General features: G+C 36.3%; 1 protein-coding gene and 1 non-coding gene across 2 annotated transcripts in view; both read right to left on the reverse strand.

Moving 5' to 3' along the window:
- The window catches only part of sdt (MAGUK p55 family member stardust), a 182,291-nt gene extending 158,781 nt beyond the window's left edge, over nt 1-23,510 (reverse strand). The window contains exons 1-3 of the mRNA XM_073091756.1: nt 22,787-23,510; nt 21,585-21,700; nt 20,518-20,575 (exon numbers count right to left, since the gene is read on the reverse strand). Coding sequence (XP_072947857.1) covers nt 20,518-20,575; nt 21,585-21,700; nt 22,787-22,922 — 310 coding nt within the window. The 5' untranslated portion in view covers nt 22,923-23,510. The remainder of the gene's footprint in view (nt 1-20,517; nt 20,576-21,584; nt 21,701-22,786) is intronic.
- A 206-nt stretch (nt 23,511-23,716) lies between these two features.
- TRNAQ-UUG (transfer RNA glutamine (anticodon UUG)) lies at nt 23,717-23,788 on the reverse strand. The gene has a single exon. It is a non-coding gene; the product is annotated as a tRNA-Gln (tRNA).
- Between the last annotated feature and the right edge of the window lie 54 nt (nt 23,789-23,842).

The raw sequence follows: 23,842 nt of genomic DNA on the forward strand, positions 1-23,842 counted from the left end.
CGATAATAAAAAGAGTTTTGATCTATTGTTATATAAGAAGGACGAAAATCCTATTCAATGTGTCTCACAGATGTTGAGGACTAAGTCGGAACGCTTTATTTAACTAGATAATTATCGTAAAAACAAAATACCAGACTGCTTTAAAAGTTTTTCTATTGTTTAACCCCACGATTAAGCATAGGTACGTGCTATCTGATGGAAAGTAATCAACGGTGCTTATGGACATTTGCAACATCAGAAGAGTCGCCAATGCATCGCCAGCTTTGGATGAGACCTCTTTTTGCACCTTTTTCGAAGAGCTCCTATGACACGAATCCAACGACACCTAACATGTTAGAATCCGTCAAGCTGGGCTGCATGACGTGCCAAAAGGAAAATCAAAACATTTATATACGCGAAAAACATTACCCTCTGCAGTCGAGAAAATATGTGCTTTATCACACCATTCAATCTAGAACTACCTGACCACTAATCAACTTGACAAAAAGCAGTGATAGCCTAGTGGTAAAGAAACTCCGCCTCTCGATCGAGGGGTCCGAGGTTCAAATCCCACGCACGCACCTCCGATTTTTCGAAATTATGTGCGTATTGGTAATTAATTATCACTTGCTAAGACGGTGAAGGAAAACATCGTGAGGAAATCTGCATACCTGAGAGATTTATAAAAAAATATATCTCAAAGGTATGTGAAGTCTACCAATACGCATTTGGCCAGCGCGGTAGACTATGGCCTTATCCTTCTCATTCTGAGAGGAGACCCGCGCCCGGCAGCGGGACAGTAATGGGTTGATGATGATGATGAAACAACTTGCACCTGATGGTAAGTGGTATCTGCCGCCCATGGACACTGGTAACGAACTCGATATGGATCAGTTTCCACCTGAAGCCGACCACAGATGTTACCACTCCTATAAACTAAAGTATCCTCTTATGTAACTCAGGCATAATATCTAGTAATTTATTATTCAAGCGCTAACACTATATGACGTAACATTATTAGTAATATACCATGATGTATCTATCTGTAATCGGATTAGGGCACCCAGATGATAGTAATGGGTATTTGTTCGCTGAATACATAAACATTTTACTGTTATGCTGTTATTATGCGATCTCTATTTTCCTTCGTAAGAAAGCCAGAAAGTATTCCGTGGCAACCGAAAGATACTTAGCCCTAAATATCCATAAATTGACAGGAATTGCCAAATTATATTATTAACGACATTATCGCAGATATTTGGCAAATATAGGAAACGTTTCTTTATTATTCACACACATATCATCATCATCATCAACCCATTACTGTCCCACTGCTGGGCAAGTGTCTCAGAGTGAGAAGGATTAGGCTGTCTGTCTGTCTGTCTGTCTGGCTGCCTGGCGCCACCGCGCTGGCCAAGTGCGTATTCGTATTATTTAGACTTCACATATCTATGAGATTTTTTATAGGTATAGTTTAAACAAGTGATAATTAATTTCTAATACGCACATAACTTTGAACAATCAGAGGTGTCTAAGATTTAAGCCTCGGACCCCTCGATCGAGAGGCTGGGTTTCTTAACCATCACTATCACTGCCCTTACACCACACACATATAAGTTTATGAAATATGCGGTCCAATTGTATGTAGTTACTGCCGTCCGCTGATATTTATAACTAACCGCAATTAAGATTAAAGTCGTATTAAAGGTTAGCCACAGATGTGTTCCTACCTTCGAGAACTAAACTAAAACAAAGGACCTTTTAACACGTTTTTAAAATAGCGTGACGGTGATACCCCCGAACCACGAAGGACTTCACCACCTTTAGGTTTAAAATATTTATAAAATATATACATAAACAGTATATAAGTAGGTAATTTAATTTAAAAAATATTTTTATTAAATAAACTTAACTTAAAAATTAAAAACGTTATAATACAATTAAAAAAACAATTAAACAATATTTAAACTTAAACTAATAAGATTAACACAAAAAAATTATAAAAAAAATGAGCCAAATCGCTGCCTCGAGCAAGTGTACCCAAGATACTAGCAGCATTACCTCGCTATAATAAAAATAATTAAATTAATTAATAATTTAATTGGTATTATATTTTATTATTATTGTAACCTTTGATGTTTAATAAAATATATGGTAACTGATTACTTAAAAATGTATATAAGCAATAATATAAAGTCATATTAATATTCTACAGTATCACGTACCTACTTCTATAATTGTACATCAAACATTAATGTACGAGTAAATAATGTAAATGTAAATAATTTATCTCCGCATACTATCGAGGGGGGATAAAATATCTACATTAATAACACATTTCTATACTCAGCAATATGTGGAGATTGTTTTAAACATGAACTTAGTTGCATAATCCGTAATGTTGCCACAATATAAGTGCACTTATTGGATATTATATTCAAAGCCCCTGCTGTTTTTATATTCCTCTATTTTAGATACATAAAAAGTATTCTGAACCCTGAAAAGCCTTCTATTTAAGTGAAATTCGATCCAGATACTTTCGCGTCTATACGGCTTTACACTATCAAAAAAAAACTTTTGCGTGTGATTATTACATCTACACGCATTGCACTTGACGCAACTGCCAAACTAATTCAAAGGCTTCATTTAATCAAAAGCTATGCTATAAATGCTTGCAAACATACACAAAAGTCAAGAGCTCTATCCATACGTTTGTAACGGCTTGTTAAGTTTTGGCAAGCATTTGGATGCGACATTATATTTTCGTCGAAGGTTTGAATAAATCGATGAATAATATTCTTAGTGGTTTATGGTAATATTATTTAATTAAAAAATTCTGACAGACACACAGATTTAACAATATACCATAAATATGTAGGAATCCATATAGTTATTTCGACGAAATTAAAATATTTGATTATGTTGATGTAATCTCAAAAACACATATGAATAATGTGAGTTTAACACGTTCACTGCGGTTCACCCACAATCGGCCCGACGCGGTGCCAAACCAATATGCGCACAGGAAAAATAGGTCTTTCTCGCTAGTGCGAAACCTGTTTCTTGGGTATTTTTACGGCAGGCCTTTTTCGACCTCCGCCGCATAGAACGTAAAAAAAGTTATCTCAGTGCGGGGGCAGGCCTGTTTTGGTGGATGACCGCTCGCGACCTGTTGCCGCACTGTGCAGATGCGTACGCGTTGACCCGCTAGTAGTGTTGTGCTAGCTTCGAGAGGAGGACGCGCTCGCGCTACTCGGTTTCCTGCAAGCTTCGTTACAATGGCGCATTGTAAAAACAAAATAGTACTAGAAAATGATAGTGATAACGAAGAAGAATACGGTGGTTCATATTTCGAAATCCCTAAGAAAAATCTTTGTAATTATATAAAATTTTGGTCTACCTTTATAATTACTATTTTTGACTTATGTGTAACACATTAAAAAGGCTCGGCTTGTGTTTATTAAAATTTAATAAAATTAATGACTCGATATTTTCTTTTCTTTTACTATCCCATCACTACAGAAATTACACTCTAGTGCGGTATCGGGCCTTATCGACCAGACATTTTTGATTGCTAATTTCTAATTTTCTATTTGGAGGAGCCAGGGGCGGGACTAATGTATAGACAAGTGATTCATGAGGATTTTAAAAGTATAAAAATTTATAATGTAAAATGCGCCTTGACTAAGATAATAGGGCTTCAATACCACCCAGAGGTGTCGGGTCGAAAAGGCCTGCCACGCACAATAAGAAAGTCAAGTGGATGCATTTTTGGACTGCCGTCGCACTAGCTGAAAGTTACTGTTTTTTTTTACGCAGCGAACGTGTTAAAATGACAGACGTACGGACAAGTTATGATTTTTACTGAAGGTAATGTGGGACAAGGCTTCGAGGGCGGTATGCCTTCAATGCGAGCTAATGACGCTTAATCGCTTCTTCGAACATCATTGTCTTTACAATTGAATTCTCAGAGAAGAAACCAGTAAAAGGTTGGAATCAATAGGTTTCTATGGAAATTGGGTCGATAGGTAATTACACTAGCGATAACATTGATGTTATAAATATTTTACGATAAAGTCTGATAAGTTGCAAAAATGAAGCTCTTATTATTTTTAAAAAGCTTAACTTAAAATATACTGAAAAGATACTTTATTGAGGCGATCAACTAAGTTATCAAGAGTGTCAATGCATCTTTGATTGACTTTAGGTGAAACTTTTGTTCTATATAAGTTTTGTTACAGATTCCCATTGCAGGCACTGACCATTTACTATCAAATGGACTGTAGGCTACTCTAGATAGAGTTTGCTACGTCAATTCTATCAAGCCTCTTAGACAATAGGACTCAGCTTAGAATGAGACATACGCACAAAATACGCACGAAAAACATTACCCTCGGCTATCAAGTAAAAATTAGAATGTTTAAAATCATCAGAATTTTGAACGAAAATGTATGTTTTCAACTTAAATTAGAAACACGTATTTTCTACAGTCACCTTCGTCAAAAATTAGAACAATGCACCCCTTACAAAGAAATTCTCGCACAATGCGAAATTTCCAAAAATTTCTGCTTTTGCCAAAGGGCTTTATTCAGAATTTGTCTACAGCATCTCGTACATTTCATTTAAATTATGTAGAAACTTACGGTAAAGAAATAGCAAATGGAAATGTAGTCAAGCATCAACAAGAGTAATGTTATGTTAAATGAACACTACATACGTCTAAAATTTTCAGTTATATGAAAAGAACGAGCTTTTGCCCGCGGCTTCGCTCGCGTTACGAAGTAATATTTTCATCCCCTATTTCATCCCCTTGGGGGTAGAATTAATCAAAATCCTTTTTTAGCGGATGCCTACGTCATAACATCTACCTGCACGCCAAATTTCAGCCCGATCCGTCCAGCGGTTTGGGCAAATCACAGATCACTATGTCAGTCAGTCACCTTTGAGTTTTATTATATATATATAGAAGAGTATTTAAGACGATAAGAAAATAGACGAAACTGTAGGTTTGTAGTTAATTGTATCAGGAGTTGCTTTAGACTTACTTTGCGGAAATCCATGCTATTAAGTTAGTAGGGGGGAGGGTTAGGGGTAAAATATATACCATCATACATATTAGTAGCGGATCGTTGCGAAGTAGTTTTAATCCTAACTTAATAGTAGATATGGATACGACATGCCGTAAGGGTTAACTGCCATCCATGGATATCTGTAACCAACTCTATATAGAACAAGGGTTCTATCTGAAGCCGATCACATTCTTAAGGACAAACGGCCTATAAATAATATTCAATCCACCTAATTTTGAATTTTGATAATTTAAATATGACTATTTCCATATAAGTAGGAATTGTCAAATTTCGAAGTTTTATAGACAATAAATTGGCAAGATTGATTATTATTATTTATTATTAATAAGGTGTGAAAGGCGTAACACATAAGTCAGCTGGCCCAATGTGGTACGCGTGGTGTGGCACGCCCAATGCGGTAGAACATGAGATACATGTTATAAATTTAAGATCCTTCTAAAATACTATGTTCTTGTAAATAAATGATTTGATTTGACTTGACTGGAATTGGCATTCCACATACTTCTACCAGAACTTCCTTACACTAGAAAAAGATGTTTGTTAGAAGCGTTCCAGTATTTTCCAGACTTATCTTACAATTTATGTTGACTGCACTGCATATTAATCATAACAACTTTGTCGCCGGTGCGCCGTAGTTTCACATTTTATTACATCACCTATTTTTTATCGGTCGTAAGCCGCAATATGTAACTTTCTTTATGACTCCATAAAGAGAGCCGAGAGCTAACATTGTCTTGAGATCATCTGTAACATGATAATAGTAGGAATTATGCTACTAAGTTTGTTTGTCATTTAGTTTTAAATCAAGTATGACTGACTTTTCAAAGCTCCCTGCATATTTACAAATTAATTATTATCACTTGCTTAAACCAGCCAGCGCAGTGGACTACGGCTTAATCTTTCTCATTCTGAGAGGAGACCCATACCCAGTAGTGGGACAGTAATGGGTTGATGATGATGACTTAAACATTTTTCTTTTGGAATCTCTGAGCCTTTGTAAACAAGCATCTAGACTCAACTAATCAGACGACTGCCTAGCCAGGAATTGAACCTGGATCTCGATAGAATGAGTCTCTGTGATACCGGTATTATTGCTACTCATTACGTCACATACCATTTTATTAAAAAGTCTGAATGCTATTTTACTCTAACTTGAATTACCTACTTACGAACCTTCTCCAAAGAATTTATATACCAGGGATTAAAAATATATGTAAATGGTTATTCGTCCGTCTTTTCCTTGAAACAACATGTTTGCGCAATCTAGAGGAAAGGATTACACTTTACCCAGAGTAAGGAAAATGGTAGACACTTAACAAATTAATTGGTCGCGATCGCGCAACCAGACAACATAGCGAAACATTTTTAATTTATTATCTGTTGTAACGAGCTTAGATTAGAATATATAGCTATAGTCGTATACGATAAGCGGATTATAGCATAACTGTATATAAACATGGAAATAAATATCTGTGTAGGAATATCCTACATAATTTCTATGTATGTCGGTCAAACACTCAAAACCGACTAAAAGATTAAGTCCAGGAGATGAAAGGAATATTGCACCATTACCTAATTTCCTATGTATGTCAGACTGAGCTGGCCAAAAGATTCAGTCCTGAAGATGAACATCATTAAATCATCAATAAAGTCAGCATTATAAAAGAATATCCTTTTTGGGAAGACTAAAATTCAATATAGTTAATTTATCTTTTTTGGGTAGGATTAAAGTTCTATTTAGTTTAAGGGATGCTATATTTCTCAATATGTGAACAAATTAAATAAAGACATGCACCATTAAACCATATATGGTAATGTAATAAGATTCATAAATTAATAGAATCATTTAGTACCACCTAAAATTCAATGCATTACCTTTCTAATTAGCATAACATACAGAAAACATATTATTTCTTTAGATCCATCATAACATTTATGAAACAAAACGAAACCCGGTCACTTAGCTAGTATACAGGGGTGTTTGTCTCGTGCACCCCGATTAATCATTCAATTTACCGACGGAGGGTAAAACTTAATTAGCCCGAGATGCCGGAAATAGAAAATTAATAAGTTAGTAGGTAACTTGCAAGTTTCAATTCGTCGTCAAGAGCTTCTCTCATATTAACGATGAAAGTGTTTGTTACGAATGCAAATTTACAGAGAGACTTTTAACCTATTTCCCGTGCGTAGTAGGTAATAGTTGTATGTATACAGGGTGAATTTTTCAAACGGGCCTTCAGGGCCAAATCCGAAACTATAAGGATTAGCGAAAAATGCTGAAAGGAGTTACGAGGCCGATTTTAATAAAAACTAAAACTGCATCATTACTTTTTTAAAATAACTCTTTCCTTAGCCGGAAATCGAACGAGATCATTTTGAAAAAAAAAATACACCCTCTATATTATTCCACTATCTGATAGTGTTGCTTATAAGGATCAAAATCTGGGAAGTAATGTTATATGACAAATTAAAGGAAAAGGGAAATTTTGAAGAAAATAAACTATTTGAAAAATTCACCCTGTATATTCCCGTCGTCGCCGACATCGTCAATTATTGTCCAACTGCTGGGCTCTTAGAGGAGAGGGATTTAGGCCATAGCCCATCGCGTTCGCTATGTACGAATTGGTAGACGTCACACATCCTTCAGAACTCATGCATGCATGTACTCGTATATAAGAATTCTCATGCATGCTCTGTACAATGTTTTTCTTCATTTAAGCAAGTGACGATTGATTTCTAATACACAACACATAACTGAAAATTGAGAGGTATTTTATATTTAAGTAAGCCGACATCCACGTTTTCTTATAAAAGCAAGAACTGTATCACACTACAAATAGATGAAGTGGTAGTACCACCCTGATCAAACCATATCAACTTGCATACATATTAATATGAAATTAATTTTTACCCGGTAAGAAGTTAACGCCTTTCCCCTTAGCAAAAAAATATTATAACTTAAAAAGTACGGTACTAGAAAAAGCGTTAAGCTGAGAAACTCCTATTAAATTCCGTTAAAACGAGTTAAAATCTTAACAGAGATTATTAAATTACATGCTTTAGTTTTAATGCTAACTTTTGCAATATTATCAAAGTTACCTTAAAAGAACACTTTAAAACTAGAGCAACAGATACTAAATTCCTCCACGACCTACATAATGATGATATGGTCTATCTTGGCATCAGAATGTGATGGGACAGCTTAAGAGAAATAGAGCGTAATGGAAAGTAATAAAGGTTACATTTGCTTGCTAGATGGTTGGATGTTGGTCACTTAGAGCCGCTAACTACGGAACCAGTTCCCTACATTCCAACGCAGCTGAACGGTACCCATTTCTAGGTAGTTCGATACTGAGAAAGTCTTTTTTAAATGTTTATTTGAACGAACAACCATTAATATCTGGTGTATAATACACACATTTTAATTTAGCTCAAAAAAGGTTGATAGAACTGTTTGTGCTTCTACTCAGGAGACAGTATTACCACAACGCTAACACCTATTTCTGCCTTACGACAGCAGGTTTTAAAGGTGGTAGAACTCTTTGTGGTTTAACTCCGGCGGCACCACCGCCACACCTATTTCTGCCTAATAACAGCAGTGTTGGGCGCTGCTGTGTTCCGGTTTGAAGGGTGTGGTAAGGGAGATATACTTTTCTGAGGCGTTCCAGCTTAGTCCTCACGGGTAACGGCGCATCTGTGGCCGATCTCAGGTAGGAATATCTAATCCTATCTGGGGTTGATTACAGATGTCCATGGGCGGCAGTACCATCAGGTGGACTGCATGCTTGTCAGCTACTCCCATATTATATAAAAAAAAAACTGGAGACTATTACCACAGCGCCAACAACTATTTCTGCCTTACAACAGCAGTGTTACGCGCTGCTGTGGTTTAGTTTGAATAGTTTGGTAAGAGGGACAATTGATTGAAGCATCGTACCTTAATTTGAAGTACATAGTATCTGTGACACTCAGATTTAACTACCTACAATCATCCAATATATTTCTTTGTAATTTTGACTATGCACTTGAAACAATGGTTTTAAAACACCATATTTTCAAGAGTATTAAAATGAAAACTAAACATACAAGCAATGTAAAAAAATATTCCGTAGAACCGCAACAAACTTTGCTGAAGATTTCCATTGTGGTCCACTCTATAAAGAAAAGCTTGTTATCAGAAAATACATATTAAAACATAGATAGATTTATACAAAGATACACTGCATGTTACAGGCTTCCCGTGGGCGGGCGGACGCTGTAAATAGAGAATCGATTTTCTATTTTTAATGAAATCGTTTGTTCTCGCAATTTTGTAAACCAAGTTGGTCAACGTTTCCATTTGTTTATCAAATATATGTTATGAACGTTGATTTTAATGATGTTGTAAATCTCCACATAATTCCCAATTGTAATCCACAGTAAACCTTGGCAGGAGTCCACGACTGGTCAAAAGTCTATCCTAAATAAGAAGTTTTTTTCATACTTATCGTAATCCGTCAGAAATAGATGTGATAGTGGTACTGTAAGAGTCGAACAAGAAAGTGTCCTACCAACTTCTAGGCAAATGGCAGTTATTTCCAAAAAAACAGACTCAAACGTCAATTATATTTATTTAAATCCCGCATGTCATTTCTTATCAACCTTATCACTTGTGCCGCTTAAACCAATTTCAATTTTCTCCGCCATGACAGTCACTCACACCTACTCGTAATTCAATTCAGTTAATCCTATAGGTGTGGTGTTTTGCATACAATGCCTGCTAGAAAAAATACATGTCGCTTATTCTTTGGTGTTCGGATGATCCACTTAACCATGTACTCTTTAAATGAGAATGGAATATTGTTGTTAAAATTTATGTATATCTTATAAGTTATGAGCAAATTTATAATGCTGTATGAAGAGTAAGTGCATTGGCCCACTATTTATGTAAGTATGTACCTGATTTACAAAGATAAGCAACTTCAGAGTGTAACCTAGTGGCTACTTCTCATTTTTTTCTCAAATTCATTAATCGAAACGCATAACTGCTTCATGTTATATAGAGGAAATAGAATAATCGAGCCGTTTAAATTTCATATCATTCATCAACTTCATGCTTTGGATAACATGTTTAGCTGTCGGTCATAGTTATTATTATGGGAAAGCAGTCTTTATAACTTATTGGAAGTTAATGTTGGTAAGATCTTTGAGCTTGCAATGCGGCACCATGCGCCAAGCTTCTGTGGTTTACACGTTAATCCTCGGGCATCAAATATTCCAATACAATCAGATATGACCAGACATAGGCATTTGTAGATTCAGTTTTCGATCCAATCTTAAATACTGATACTATTATGTCAACACACGCTTGTTATTACAACAAATGAACGAGTCTTTTAACTTCGGAAATATGCAACATTTTCGACAGCATTAGTTGAATATTACAGAACAGAAGCAATCTCAAAACATTCACACTGAAAACCCCGCCCTGCAGCTGTGCTGACAAAAGCAAACTCAACAAAGGGACTGTTTAAAATATTTGGGTCAAAAATTTAATTCCTCACTACAGACCATTTGTTTCACACCAAAGTAGAACACAAGTTTAGCGCTACAGAAAGACTTCTAATGGACTTTTATGTTAAAAAATAACTACGTAGATAATTGACAAATGATTTTGTATTTTCAAAAGGAGTACCATATTAGCTGTAAACTTTTTAGTTGTCAGTACTGGAAACAGATCTTCACAATATATCCCAGTTCAGATTGGTGGAGGACAATACGAGTCGGTGACCTTTTTTGTTGACAACTGAGGAAACCTTTAAGAAATTGGTGTCCTGCTGGTTATGTGGGATTTTTACTCTAGTGACGTACCTGAGTTTTCGAACTACCCATAAGGACTCCAAAACAGCTTAACATCTGCTATCAATTGGTGACAACCGGGACAGATGGTATAATGTGGCTTCGAAACATAAAACCCCATATTCGACTGCTTATGATTCTGACTTTCATTGTTGCTCATGTGGCCAACTGACTTAAATTTTTCAAATCAGTACTTCATATTGTTAACAGACTTCAAAAAAGTGGTTCAGTATCCAACCGCTGTGTATATAAGTTTATATGTTCGCGATTTTTTCAACAACTAATGATCAAGCGCCGACTTCAGAATTATGTATCAAACCAACTTACAATTAAATTATTTTTCAGTCTATAGTAATACAGAAGTCAATTCTATTTTAGGGTTCCATACCGAAAGGGTAAAAACGGAACCATATTACTTAGCATCCGCTGTCTGTGCGTCTGTCCGTCTGTCACAGGGCTCTATCTCTTAAACCGTAATATATAGACGATTGTTTTTTTTTAATTTATTAAGTCATATATTTAATTGCCATACGATGCCTCTAACTAATTCAACGAATCGTTTACCTATCCCCGATGGCCCGCGAGTGCTGGAATGTAGAAACAAAAGAGCGCTGAAGTGAACAGTTATGTGGGAAGTAATGACAATGGCGGCGTGACTTTACATCATGCCGTTACGTCAAGAGAGACGAAATAGTGAGTCAGGGTGCAGTGTAATGCAGTGATAGAGCGTACGGATTTGCATTTGATATGCTTAGAATTGGTGTTATACATAATGTTAAAATAATCCGTAATAAATAAGTTAAAATAACTTCCTTTGCATTCAATTGAGTCTATAAGAAAAGTGAAGTAGATATTTTTTTTTTTTTTTTATAATATAGGAGTAGCAGACGAGCATGCAGTCCACCTGATGGTAAGTGGCTACTGCCGCCCATGGACATCTGTAATCAACCCTAGATAGGATTAGATATTCCTACCTGAGGTCGGCCACAGATGCGCCGCTACCCCTGAGGACTAAGCTGGAACGCCTCGGAAAAGTATGTCTCCCTTACCACACCCTTCAAACCGGAACACAGCAGCGCCTAACACTGCTGTTATTAGGTAGAAATAGGTGTGGCGGTGGTGCCGCCGGAGTCGAACCACAAAGGGTTCTACCACCTTCAAGATATAGATTAATCTGAAATTTAAAAATAGTTACCGTTTTACGATAGCAAAATGTAACAAGTTTTTGTCTCATTTGTCTGCTTTGCCTAAGGCATTTTAAGTATTTTACACTAGAATACTTCGCTGGGAATAGTTTAATACATAAAATACTTTTTACCTCAACCTGCTCGTATAAGGGTAGCAATCGGTCAACAATTTGCGGCAAGGCGAATGAGGAGGTTACATTACAGTAACCAAGCTAAAAAAATATGAAAAGTTCTGTGATGCTTTCAAACTCTACTGTGATCACTCGAGCAATGATTGCAGTTAGCTTCAACTGCTTTATATTATTACATACATAATATTCCTATTAAGTAAAGTCATGTTGTATGGAACGAAATACATTGCAATTAACGAATCTATTCATTGCCTTATACTTAACTGTTTGTAAATATTGTATAGTCGAGCATGTGGTCTGCCCCTAACTAATCTGTGCATCTAACTCGCTGTACAAAACCGATGCTCATATCGTACGGAGACTTCAGCTGATGTATTTATTACCGCTATTCGTTTCCATGATATAGAGGCACGGACACGCGACAGCCATTATATGTTAATTGCTTTGGGACTTTTACATTTATTAATGTTGTTAATTACTTAATTATTGATATATGAAGTCTGTTAACGAGAAGAATGACAAAGAAAATCTACATAAACAACAAAATTTACTTTTTTTATAACTAGTTTTTGCCCGCGGCTTCGCCCGCGTTTAAAAGAAAATAATATGACATACTAACATACGTAAAACTGAAAATTCGTACCTTTTTTGGAATGACAGTGGCGCCATCTGGCGAAAATTGGTCGTACCAACACCGAAACCTTCGTGGGCTCATAGACAACAACTTTGCTAAAGATTATCACTTGATCAAATGCATAGCTTACGATTCAATCCTTACTAATATGGATTAAAATATCGAAATATCATTTTTTTTGGTCCAAAAGATGGATTCTCCGATTAATCGATCTTAGATCGCCATCCCTAGGTCCCGTGGGATTTCCAGGATAAAAACTATCCTATGTCCTTTCTCGGGTCTCAGACTATCTTTGTACAAAATTTCATTAAAATCGGTTCAGTGGTTTAGGCGTGAAGAAGAGACAACCAGACAGACAGACAGACAGACAGAGTTACTTTCGGATTTATAATATTAGTAAGGAAGTAAGGATTCCCGATTATATAGTTAAGGTCTGAAAATGACCATAAAAGTGACGTTTATTTAAACAAAAATCATGTTGGAAGAGTGATAAAAGTTCAACGTGCCTAAATTTTCGGCAGACTAAAAATGAATGACACCGGTGATCCTGCCTAAGTTCTGCCTTTTCCATACTGTTAAGTTAAAATCCTACATTGTTTTATGTTTTTCTTTAGTTATGCAACAGAACTTAATTGTTAGATTAATTTGACCGAGTGTATTACAACTCCTGTCTTATTCAAGCATTCTTTCAAACCATGTTGGTTAGTTCTAAACTACTTTCTGTAACCATGTCTCGCAGAAATAATAGATAAAATACTAAGCACCTTAAAATAAACGATGAAATTTACCCATCAAGTGAAACGTGTGTACGTACATTTTACTCAGTCGTTAATGAACGATAACGTGGCACAAACAGTTTTATAGCTCCGTGTTAACTTGGTTATCGAGTCTGACTAAAAACCAATTTTATAAAGTGCCCTTAAACCTGGATGCATTCATTTTAGATTGTATACCAAGAGGGTTCATACATGACGTTTTAACTTAGTTCTTAGGGGTAGCTATAAATTTCTGGCTGGCCTCATGTAGGACTTTTATCCTGTGTGCGGTTGATTATAGATGCTTTTGGACGACACTTGCCACTTACTATCAGGTGGACTGGTATCTGGTTAATCTGTAACTAACTCCATAGAACAGGGTTAGTGACCCTGAAATCCGATCGGCCTAAGGACTAAGACATGAGATGAGGAGGTAATTTCTTGAAGGTGGTAGAACTCTTTGTGGTTCGACTACGGCGACATCACCGCCACACCTATTTCTGCCTAATAACAACAATGTTAGGCGTTGCTGTGTTCCGTGTCTTTTTCGAGGCGTTCCAGCTTAGTCCTCAGGGGTAGCGGCGCATCTGTGGCCGACCTCAGGTAGGAATATCTAAACATATCTGGGGTTGATTACAGATGTCCATGGGCGGCAGGAGCCACTTACCATCAGGTGGACTGCATGCTCGTCTGCTACTCCTATATTATAAAAAAAATGTCATTGAGCTAAATTTATACAAAACCACCACCACACCCTTTAAACTACAGCGCTACTGCCACTACGATGAGGCAGCAAGAGGTAATGTGTTCATTTGTTCAATATAGTTACGTTACAACAATGAGAACTTTAGCTTACTAAGGCATATGTAATGAAAATTGGATAAGATTTTTTTTTGCGAGTTAGCATTTCTAAATCCATGAGCGGCAATGATCTTAACACATGGACGACCCATTCCTTGCTTACAAAATAGCCTTGGAACTTAAATTCTTGGTTAATTAGGTCGCTTAAAGAACTAGCCTACAGTCAACAACAAAGATTAATCCAAACCTGTTTGAAACGAGTTGTAAAAGTCGGCACTGCTGACGTTACCAATACCGGTTTTACTTTTCGCTACAAATTATTAATAGGTATTATATCTGATGGTGCTGTCTACTGGTGCTGGTTTTAAAAGGCTTATTCATAATGGCATAATGGATGCTTGCAATTCAGGGATCTGGTGTTTCGAAAGCGATAAGTCTTAGGTAATATAGATAAGCTGCAGTTTGTCGGCAATGATAGGCTAGTAGTTGACTCGGCCTCTCAGTCAGGGGTCTGAGATTCAAACCCAGACACGGATCTCTGAATTTTCAAAGTTATTTCAATGTTAGAAATTAATTTGAATTATCACTTGCTTTAACGGTGAAGAAAACCGTCTTGAGAAAACATATACATACAAGAGTTCTTTCATTTGTTCTTTTAAAGAACAATTCTCAATTGTGTGTGAAGTCTATGCGGTGGTGTGCCATTAAGTGCCCTAAACTCCTCACTCTGTGAAGAGAGACCGTGTCCAGCGAAAAAAATCTTTCAAATGTGATATTATCTAAATGGTTATACAGATCTATATTATGTTATATATATTTTTTGTTTTAGTTGCTGTTAGCCTTAGCATAGTTAGGGTTTATGCGGAGTAGAAGGCTATGGTCTGGTAAGTTTCAAACCCTATTTCGGTTTCGAACTCTATTTACCGGAGTCCTGGGTCATCAGCCTCTTGTTTTAATCGGGAGATATAACCATGGTCATGATAGATAAATACGCTTTAAATCTGGGGAGTTTTAAGTCACAGTTTTTAACACATATTATACATACGTGGTTTATATGAATTATTATATGTTACCTAAACCTGCAAGGCAGTGGATGCATTTTCATTGATGACTCATGCGGAAATATGTATTTGATTTACGCGAGATTATAGTTTAGTTGTTGCACAACACGTTGGTGACTAAGACAAATATTTGATCACATTGGCAAACATTTGGTGTAATTTATACATGTATATAACTGACTTGTATGTCCAATTCATTAACTGTCTTTTTAAGCGCATATGTTTATGGCACTAACAATTGAAAGTTAAATTGTCTATTTTTCAGTCTACTTTTAGAAGATGCTCGGAAAATTTGTTTTTGACGGGTATTACTGGAAATAATAGGCCACTTAATTGGGTACGACATAATGACACTTCGAAACTACGAAATACTTATGATTTATGCCAAAATAAAAAAAAGATTTTACCTGGCCAAGCAATGATACGTGAGTGTGACGTGGAAAAATGTTGATAGATATTCTTTGGTGAAAAACAAATTTGAAGTATTTTTAATACATTATTATTACCCCTTATCCCTTATTCACAATGCCACGATTTTCCCTTAAACTTGGTACGTATCTAGGTACTCATTTACCTTTTAGAAAATCAATTATTTAAAATTCCGATCTTGCTTAAACTCTACATAAGCTTTACAATAAACCTTGATACCTTCGACGTGCCAAGGTACTACGGAATACATAAATATAAGGAAATATACAGTAAGTGAATTTTCTAAATATGAAAATATATTCATGGAAAATAACACAAGTTTGTATATTTTAAATTGACTAATAGGACTTACTGTAGTACGCTGGTATATGCCCTAGACTTCCCAAAGCTGTGGATAAAAATCTGTGCCCAGCAGTAGCACAAAAAATCCCATTAAAAACTAAAATAAAATGTTTATATTTGGAACAGAATACCGTGCCCAGCCGTGGGACATAAATCCAACTAAAAAAATAATATAAAATATTTACATTTAAATATTTATATTTACATTAGATTCTTTGCATAATTTTTCGAAAGTCAATAAGCAACCACCGTTTCGTAAGCCTTAGTATATAGAGAAAAAACGATGACAAAACTACCCATTTTTTCCACGAAAAAAGTCATTTACGTAATAACATTATTGATTTGATTTGATTATGTTCTGGAGCTGAAGGTATTTTAAATGCGTTATGCGTTATTATTGCCGGAGTTAGGATATATATGGGACCGCAAACGAATATAAAATCATAGTTAAAATTTAATCGTGGTATGACGTGATGCTGAGCTGATGCGACCCAAGGTTGGCTGGTTTTTTGCAACCATCCATTATTCTTTTTGCAACACTATAGATACGTACAACAATTACAGATTTACGTAATTGCAACTCTATTATTATCGCTTGCAATTGACGTTTCGTATCGGATACTAATCGGATCTAGAGATTACAATGTAGAGTCAACTCTACCTCCGAATTGGAATTAACGCCAATTTTAATTGAGTAACTGCAAATTAATTTTAAGTTGCAAATTTGTATCAAGTAAAAATTACTTATTAAAAATAACATGGAATTATTTTTCACGCGAATTAAATGTAACAACAAATAGTTTGAACAAGTTGAGCTGGAGGTGAATCCGGTTGACAATCAAACCGCATCTCGTACGGCCAGTGAAGTACGAGAGGAGCCAGGCTAAAGGCTAAAGCCTTACGGACAAGTTCACTCACCTCGGACACGACTGCCCGAACACTTTCTACGCACACCACACTCTATCACTTAACACGGCACTACACTTCTGTATTGTCTAAACGTTTTCCTTGGCGAAAACATTAAATATATTCCAATAAAATTTGTGCAGTACAAAACGTACCGGTAAGCGGAATAGTGGACAACTTGTCATTCAGTGTTGTCGTTCTAGATTCTCCCCCGCTGCTAGTGTTGCCACTTAGTAAACAATAACTGCAACTCGCTAATTAAATATCAGCTGTCTAATCTCAGACGAGGTCTAGTGGCACCTGTGTTCTTGCAAACATTGGAAAGATTGGCTTATTGTTCGTGAAAATGACTTGCTGACTTGTTAAAAGATAGATAATTCTTTCGTATCTTGTTAATAGTAGAGTAAATTAAAATACCTACAAATGTAGTATGCTCAAACGATTTATCGACTTTTGCAATTTTGTTTCTTGGTTTCATTCTAGTTTGATTTTATGTTTCGTCTGGATCTGTCGGTTTGTAAAAGATCTGTGCTGGATCAGTGGATGTTTATTAGATTTTGAGCAGATTTTCTGATTAGAAGCAATCATATAAGACTGATTTGCATTTGATATCACAAAATGCAAAATTGGGATATTGCAAAATTGGTCAATGATATTATTTATTTATAGACTTATAAATTTAAAATTTAACACTTGAAAGTTTTAAATAAATGTATCACACGATTATGACTCCTGAATAGCTCTATAAACTATTTTTATACGCGATCTATTAGACATTTAAAGATGGGTTCCTAATTTTACATTCATTTCCCTTGATAAATCTTCATAAAGACATTTATTGCATTTAATGTACACACGTGCTTCTGACTGAATAATCAAAAGTCACTTTACTACCATTTGCGATTGGCTTCGATCCAGTTAAACATTTAGGTCAATCAAACTTTTACCAGAAGATAACATAAAGCAAAAAGGCAAGCTTTTCCCCACTTGCAATCAAATATTGAAATTGAATCCAAAATTCTCCAAATTTTCCATTTTTAAATTAAACCTACCTTCCAAATACAGAATGATGATCGTATTCGTAGAGTTCGAAACACAGAAATGCTTTGAGAGCGCTAAAGTTATTAATTTATTCAGTTCGTTACATTATCCTTTTGTAACTGCAGCGCGGGAACTGACACCAAAGTTTTAATTAGTTTAGATATGATATAACTCGAAGCCGATAACTAATTGAGGTTTCCAACAGTGATAGTTCCGTAAACGGGGGAAATTGAATTATACGTGGCAACACTCGGAGTATAACCTCAAAGGCTACGTCCAGCGAAAACGTAGCGTGTGCGCACAATTACACGAATGTGCGTTTCTTGTGGTGACGCTTGGAGCGACAGAGTTCCAATTACGGTGTTACTCACCGACTTTAGAACTGTGTCGTTGGAAAGAACTTACGTTGTTTTGCGTGCTCGTGGTTGGCTGCAAGTAATGCACAGTAACTTGTTTTCCGTTTATTGTAACGAGTTTTCCTCGATTGTAGACTTTGGCACTTTGTGTTACAGCTCGTTAGGAAGTTCTTAAGTGGCTGGAATAAGTCGGTTCGCTCGTGGAAGCCATTCGGACTCACCTTATAATCATATTACACGGCAAAGAGCGGTGCAATCGTGTTAACGTGGTACGGGAAGCATTAGGAAAAGTAGTTTGGTCGCTGAAAGGTTTTCAGGCGATTCTAAAGAAGTTAGGATGGTCTTTGCTAAATTTTCAAGTAGTTATAAATAGTGGCCGAGTTATATTTGAATATTATATCTCATATTTAGTGATGGGCAAATTATATGTTATGGTCTGGTATGTTGGACATTCGCGAAGACTGTCCCAGGTTCGATGCCAGTTAGGCGATAACTCAAATAAGCTTTTAAGTATCTACTTAGTTACGAAATACTAAAGATAGCAACATATTCTCACGTAAAAATAAGCTATCATTAAATTGAATTAATTATTTGAATAATGTAGAGAATGTAGAGTTTTAAATTGTCACATAAAATTTTTAAACAGTTGTCGTCAGCAGACTATTATAATTTTGCCACCCTTACGACAACTATAATTCGATACCCTAGTTCAAGGCTGTTCAGACCAGACACGTAGACCAATATAAATTACTATATAGATTGGAGGGTGATTAAAACCTATATGAATAAATTTAAATAAAAAATTGTAACACTAAGTCGTTCAAGATACATTGGCCGCCCTTAAAATCTGCCGCACTAGGCCCCAGATTGCTCAGTCAATTAGTAAATCGGCCTCTTACACCAGTTATTAATAATCAATCCATTCAATGTTTTAAATACAAAAGAACGTGGTTTGACAATTTCTACCTACTTTGTCAATTCGATCTTTGAAAGCAAAATTTGGATAGACTAAGTATTAATGACGAGCATTAGTGAGTATTATATGTATATTAAATTATAAGTAATTTCAAGCCACCCAATTATTTAATTAACCTCATATTTTATTGCTCGTGGTAAAATATTGATCATGTACAGCCAGCTCCAAAAGTAGATAAACAGAGTAAGGTTGCAAAAATACCTCTACACCCAAGCGTACATAAGTAGCTGAACACAACTAGCACCATAATTAGATGAACATCGTAAAATTTCTAAAGTTGATGAAAATTACAGCGTCAAAAGTAGCTGAACAGTGACACATCATTTAATGACGTTAGCCATTTTGCACATACGGTGTTCAGCTACTTTTGGCGCGTTAGTGTTCATCTAATTTTTACATTACGATATTCATCTAATTATGATGCTAGGTATGTTTAGGTTGTCCCTGTAGTTCCGGGACTAGAATAGGGCTACGGTATCTCCTGCCTGTCGTAAGAGGCGACTAAAAGGGGGCTTCCGGGGTTGCGGGCGGCAAGAGTGGGAGCTCGAACCGCCGGCCAGCGGCCCCGGGAAGGACGACGGTATGTGTGGTCGCATACCGTCGTATACACCAGATGGTGTGGCGAGCGTCAAGCTCACCTGGGCGGAGCCCGACGGGGCAACGCGCTAAGAGGACTCCGGTTGCGTTCCTTAGGAGATCCCGGAGCCCTCAACGCAGCGCAGAGGACGGCCACCGGGGGGGTTTTAGTGCGGTAAAAATCCCACATAACTCGGCTACTTGGTACCTTTTGATTTCCCCCTTGACAAAAAAAAAAGGTATGTTTAGGTGTATAGGTATTTTCGGAATTTTGATCTGTTCATCTACTAACGAAGCTGACTGTACATAGGTCTTTGGCCTGCTTCGACAAAGTTGAGCTAATGAGGTCTTTGCCTACTATACATTAGACATTCAATGTAGTGTGAATATATTCAATGTAGTGTGTAAAACTTACGTAGTTTTGTCTCACTCCGCCTTTTCACTCGCAGTTTGATTAAACACGATGATATGCACTGGAACAAAACGTTTTTGATATTAGTGTGTAATGTATGCCTACCTGAAGACTAGTATCGAATCCGAGAGTCATTATTTTTGCATTTAACTTAGTTGATTTTTGCTTGTTAAAGGGAACATTGTGAAAATCTTTTATACTAGAGATTTCTTAATGAAGTTTTAAAAAGTGTGAGAAGTCTATAAATTTGCATTTTATAAACGTGGTGCCGTGGTGGACGAATTGTAATACTCGTAAATGTAGCCCTTCTCATGAGACAAGAAGAAACGGTAGTTATAATTTAATGGTGACAGAAATATACATCACTTATAATAAATCTACTCTTGAGGACTAAGTAGGAACGTCTTGCGTGCCTCTTTTTATAAACTGAATTTTTGAAAAAGCTCTACCACCCTAATTCAAAATTGTACTGCTGCAAATCATCATAGAAACATCCGCTGACGTAGAGGCTTTTTATCAGGCATATTATCTTCATATTTCGATAGTACATAGACATAATATATAAAGCTGCTTTTATATCTACAGACTTTTATAACTTCATCATCAACCCATTACTGTCCCACTGCTGGACACGGGTGACGGGACTCTGGAATGAGAAAGATTACGCGCACCGCGCTGGCCAAATGCGTATTGGTAGACTTCACATACCTTTGAGACTTTTTTTTATAAATCTCATGTATGCAGGTTTCCTGACAATGTTTTCCTTCACCGTTTAGCAGGTGATAATTAATTTCTAATACGCACATAACTTTGAAAAATCAGAGGTGCGTGCCTGGGATTTGAACCTCGGACCGATCGAGAGGCCGAGTTTCTTTACCACTAGGCTATCATTGCCTACTTTTATAACTTACTGACTTTAATAACTTATGAGACAGAAAATATTGTATAAATAAATATGATTTTGTCTGACACGACACGTAAATATCCGTAAATGTAAATGGGATTAATCCCATTTATATCTTGTGTGTAATTGTTTGGTAATTATTAAAATTAAATATAAGACATCTCACCTCGTGTATGTGGCTCAGTACTTCTTCCTTGGTCATCTCGTCCAGTTTCGTCTCGTTCACGTCCATGATTTCGTCTGCCAGTTCCAGATTATCGAAGTTCCCCGCTGATGGTGACCCTTGGATGGAACAAACAATCATTGTCACAATTTTATAATATGAAGGAAGCAAATGGCCATGCAATCCACTTGATGGTAATTGATAAGTGCCAAACATAGACATCTGCAATCAACCTGATATTAAATTAGAGCTCTATCTCAGGTCGGCCACAAATGCGTTGCTACAAATCAAAACAAATCTTATGTTTTTATATAAAATAGGTTCTTTACACAACTCTTTTTCATTGTCAATACATATACCGTCACTTCATGTGTTTCGTTATGGAGAAGAAGCACTACCACTGAGAACTAAGTTAAATCGTCTCATAAGTGTCTTTTCCCTACCACACCCGTCAAACCAGAACACGGCAACGCTTAACTCAGCTGTTCAAAGGCAGGAATAAGTGTGACGGTGGTGCCTGTGGAGTCGACCCACAAAGGCCTTATCGAGATGGCTAAGGATAACACAACTGCCTCTCTTCTCGAAGATATTAACGCAGGTAACAAAATCTAGGAAGCGTATAGCATGGGCATGGTTAAGTTACTCAGCTACTGCTGTTCTTAACAGACAAGCATTGTGTTAAACTCCCCTATGCTAAGGGAGACGAATATCTAATGCCTACTCTCTAGCCCTCTAAGGGATTTATAGGCGAAAACAAAAAACGGTGTAAATATGTAGTATGTGCTATATGTAAATATATAGTATGTGCATTATAAATATTATACTTACATAGTTAATACTCAAATACAAATGAGCGAATTATTAGTGTTCAGAATTATTGGTGATTTGAAAAGATAAGTTTTCGTAACTAAGTAGGTAGGTACTTATATGAGTACGAGTATTATACGGGATTTTTCACGTGAATATTCGTAAATATTTGTAAATATTAATTTTAAAATTATATGGATAATTGCAAATTAATTTCACTTAATTCAATCAGAAATAAAACTTAATCAATATTTTTAAGTAGTAACAATGTCTGAATAAATCACGAGCCTTTCTACAAATATGCGGGTCCTTACAGCGACACGCCTAGACTCCTTAATTGCAATGTATTCAAAACTCGTTCATAATATTACGATAAGGTACAATTAAAATTGACTTACCGTACAGTTTTATTTTGTTATCCTTCGTCTCGACCACTATTATCACGTAGCCCTCCAGATCAACTGATTTAGATTTAACTGTTGTCATTTTGTCAATCGCATTTATTTGCGTGGTGGGCGCGTTAAATGTATTCATCTTAACGTAATTAACTAAATAACAAGTTTAAACGTTACAATGAAATAAATATGAATTTATCTTCGGTGTTTGCGAGTGGTATTTTCCTTATATCATTCCAGCGTTTCCGCCAACACCATTTTAGGCAGAACATGCGTTTCGGGACGTATATCCTGCCAAACATTTTGCCAATAACACACATAATCTAAACATCAACCTGGTGATAGCAATTCGGCCATTGTAAACTTGTTTTCGCACTTCCGAAGAATAATAACTAAGCACGTCAGTAAGCATCTACGAAACACGACATTTGCAGGCGGATATTTCAACTATTTAGATCATTTTACACAATTTTCCCCGCTTTCGAGGCGTATCAGCGGAGTTTTCATTCGGTTTTCACTGTCATATTGTCACGTTTTCGCTGTTACGTTACTTTTGCACTGTTTTCGCGGTGTTTGACTCCGAATTTATCTTATTTATTCGCGCAAGCATCAACGGGGACCTTTAGGCTATTTTTCAGTATATAAAAACTAAGGTTTAAAGGCGTTTAAGCGTGTTTGTGAGGTTGTGAAGCGGTCCCACGTTCCGCGGGCTGGGTGGTCGCCGCGAATGGATACGGCCATCCCATTTTCGCACGATCAATAATGCTCCCTACCCAGCATCCCTACAACACTCACACAAACATACTGACGTAAAAACTGTCATTTTCGCAAAAAAAACTTTTTTTAATTAAATATTCTATATTTATAGGTAAACTTGGAAAAAGAGCTTATATTTATAACGTTAAAAAAAAAAAGGAGTTCTATCGTACGGGTAGGTCCCACCGAGATTTGAACTCGGATCGCTGGATTCAAAGTCCAGAGTGCTAACCATTACACCATGGGACCTCTTGTGTAATGTGTCGAAATTATAATATATAATTGTATGAAACCACAATTATT

The sequence above is a fragment of the Epargyreus clarus genome, unplaced genomic scaffold, assembly GCF_041222505.1.
Source record: "Epargyreus clarus isolate Ecla_fem2 unplaced genomic scaffold, WU_Ecla_fem_2.2 ptg000001l, whole genome shotgun sequence".
Lineage (NCBI taxonomy): Eukaryota > Metazoa > Arthropoda > Insecta > Lepidoptera > Hesperiidae > Epargyreus > Epargyreus clarus.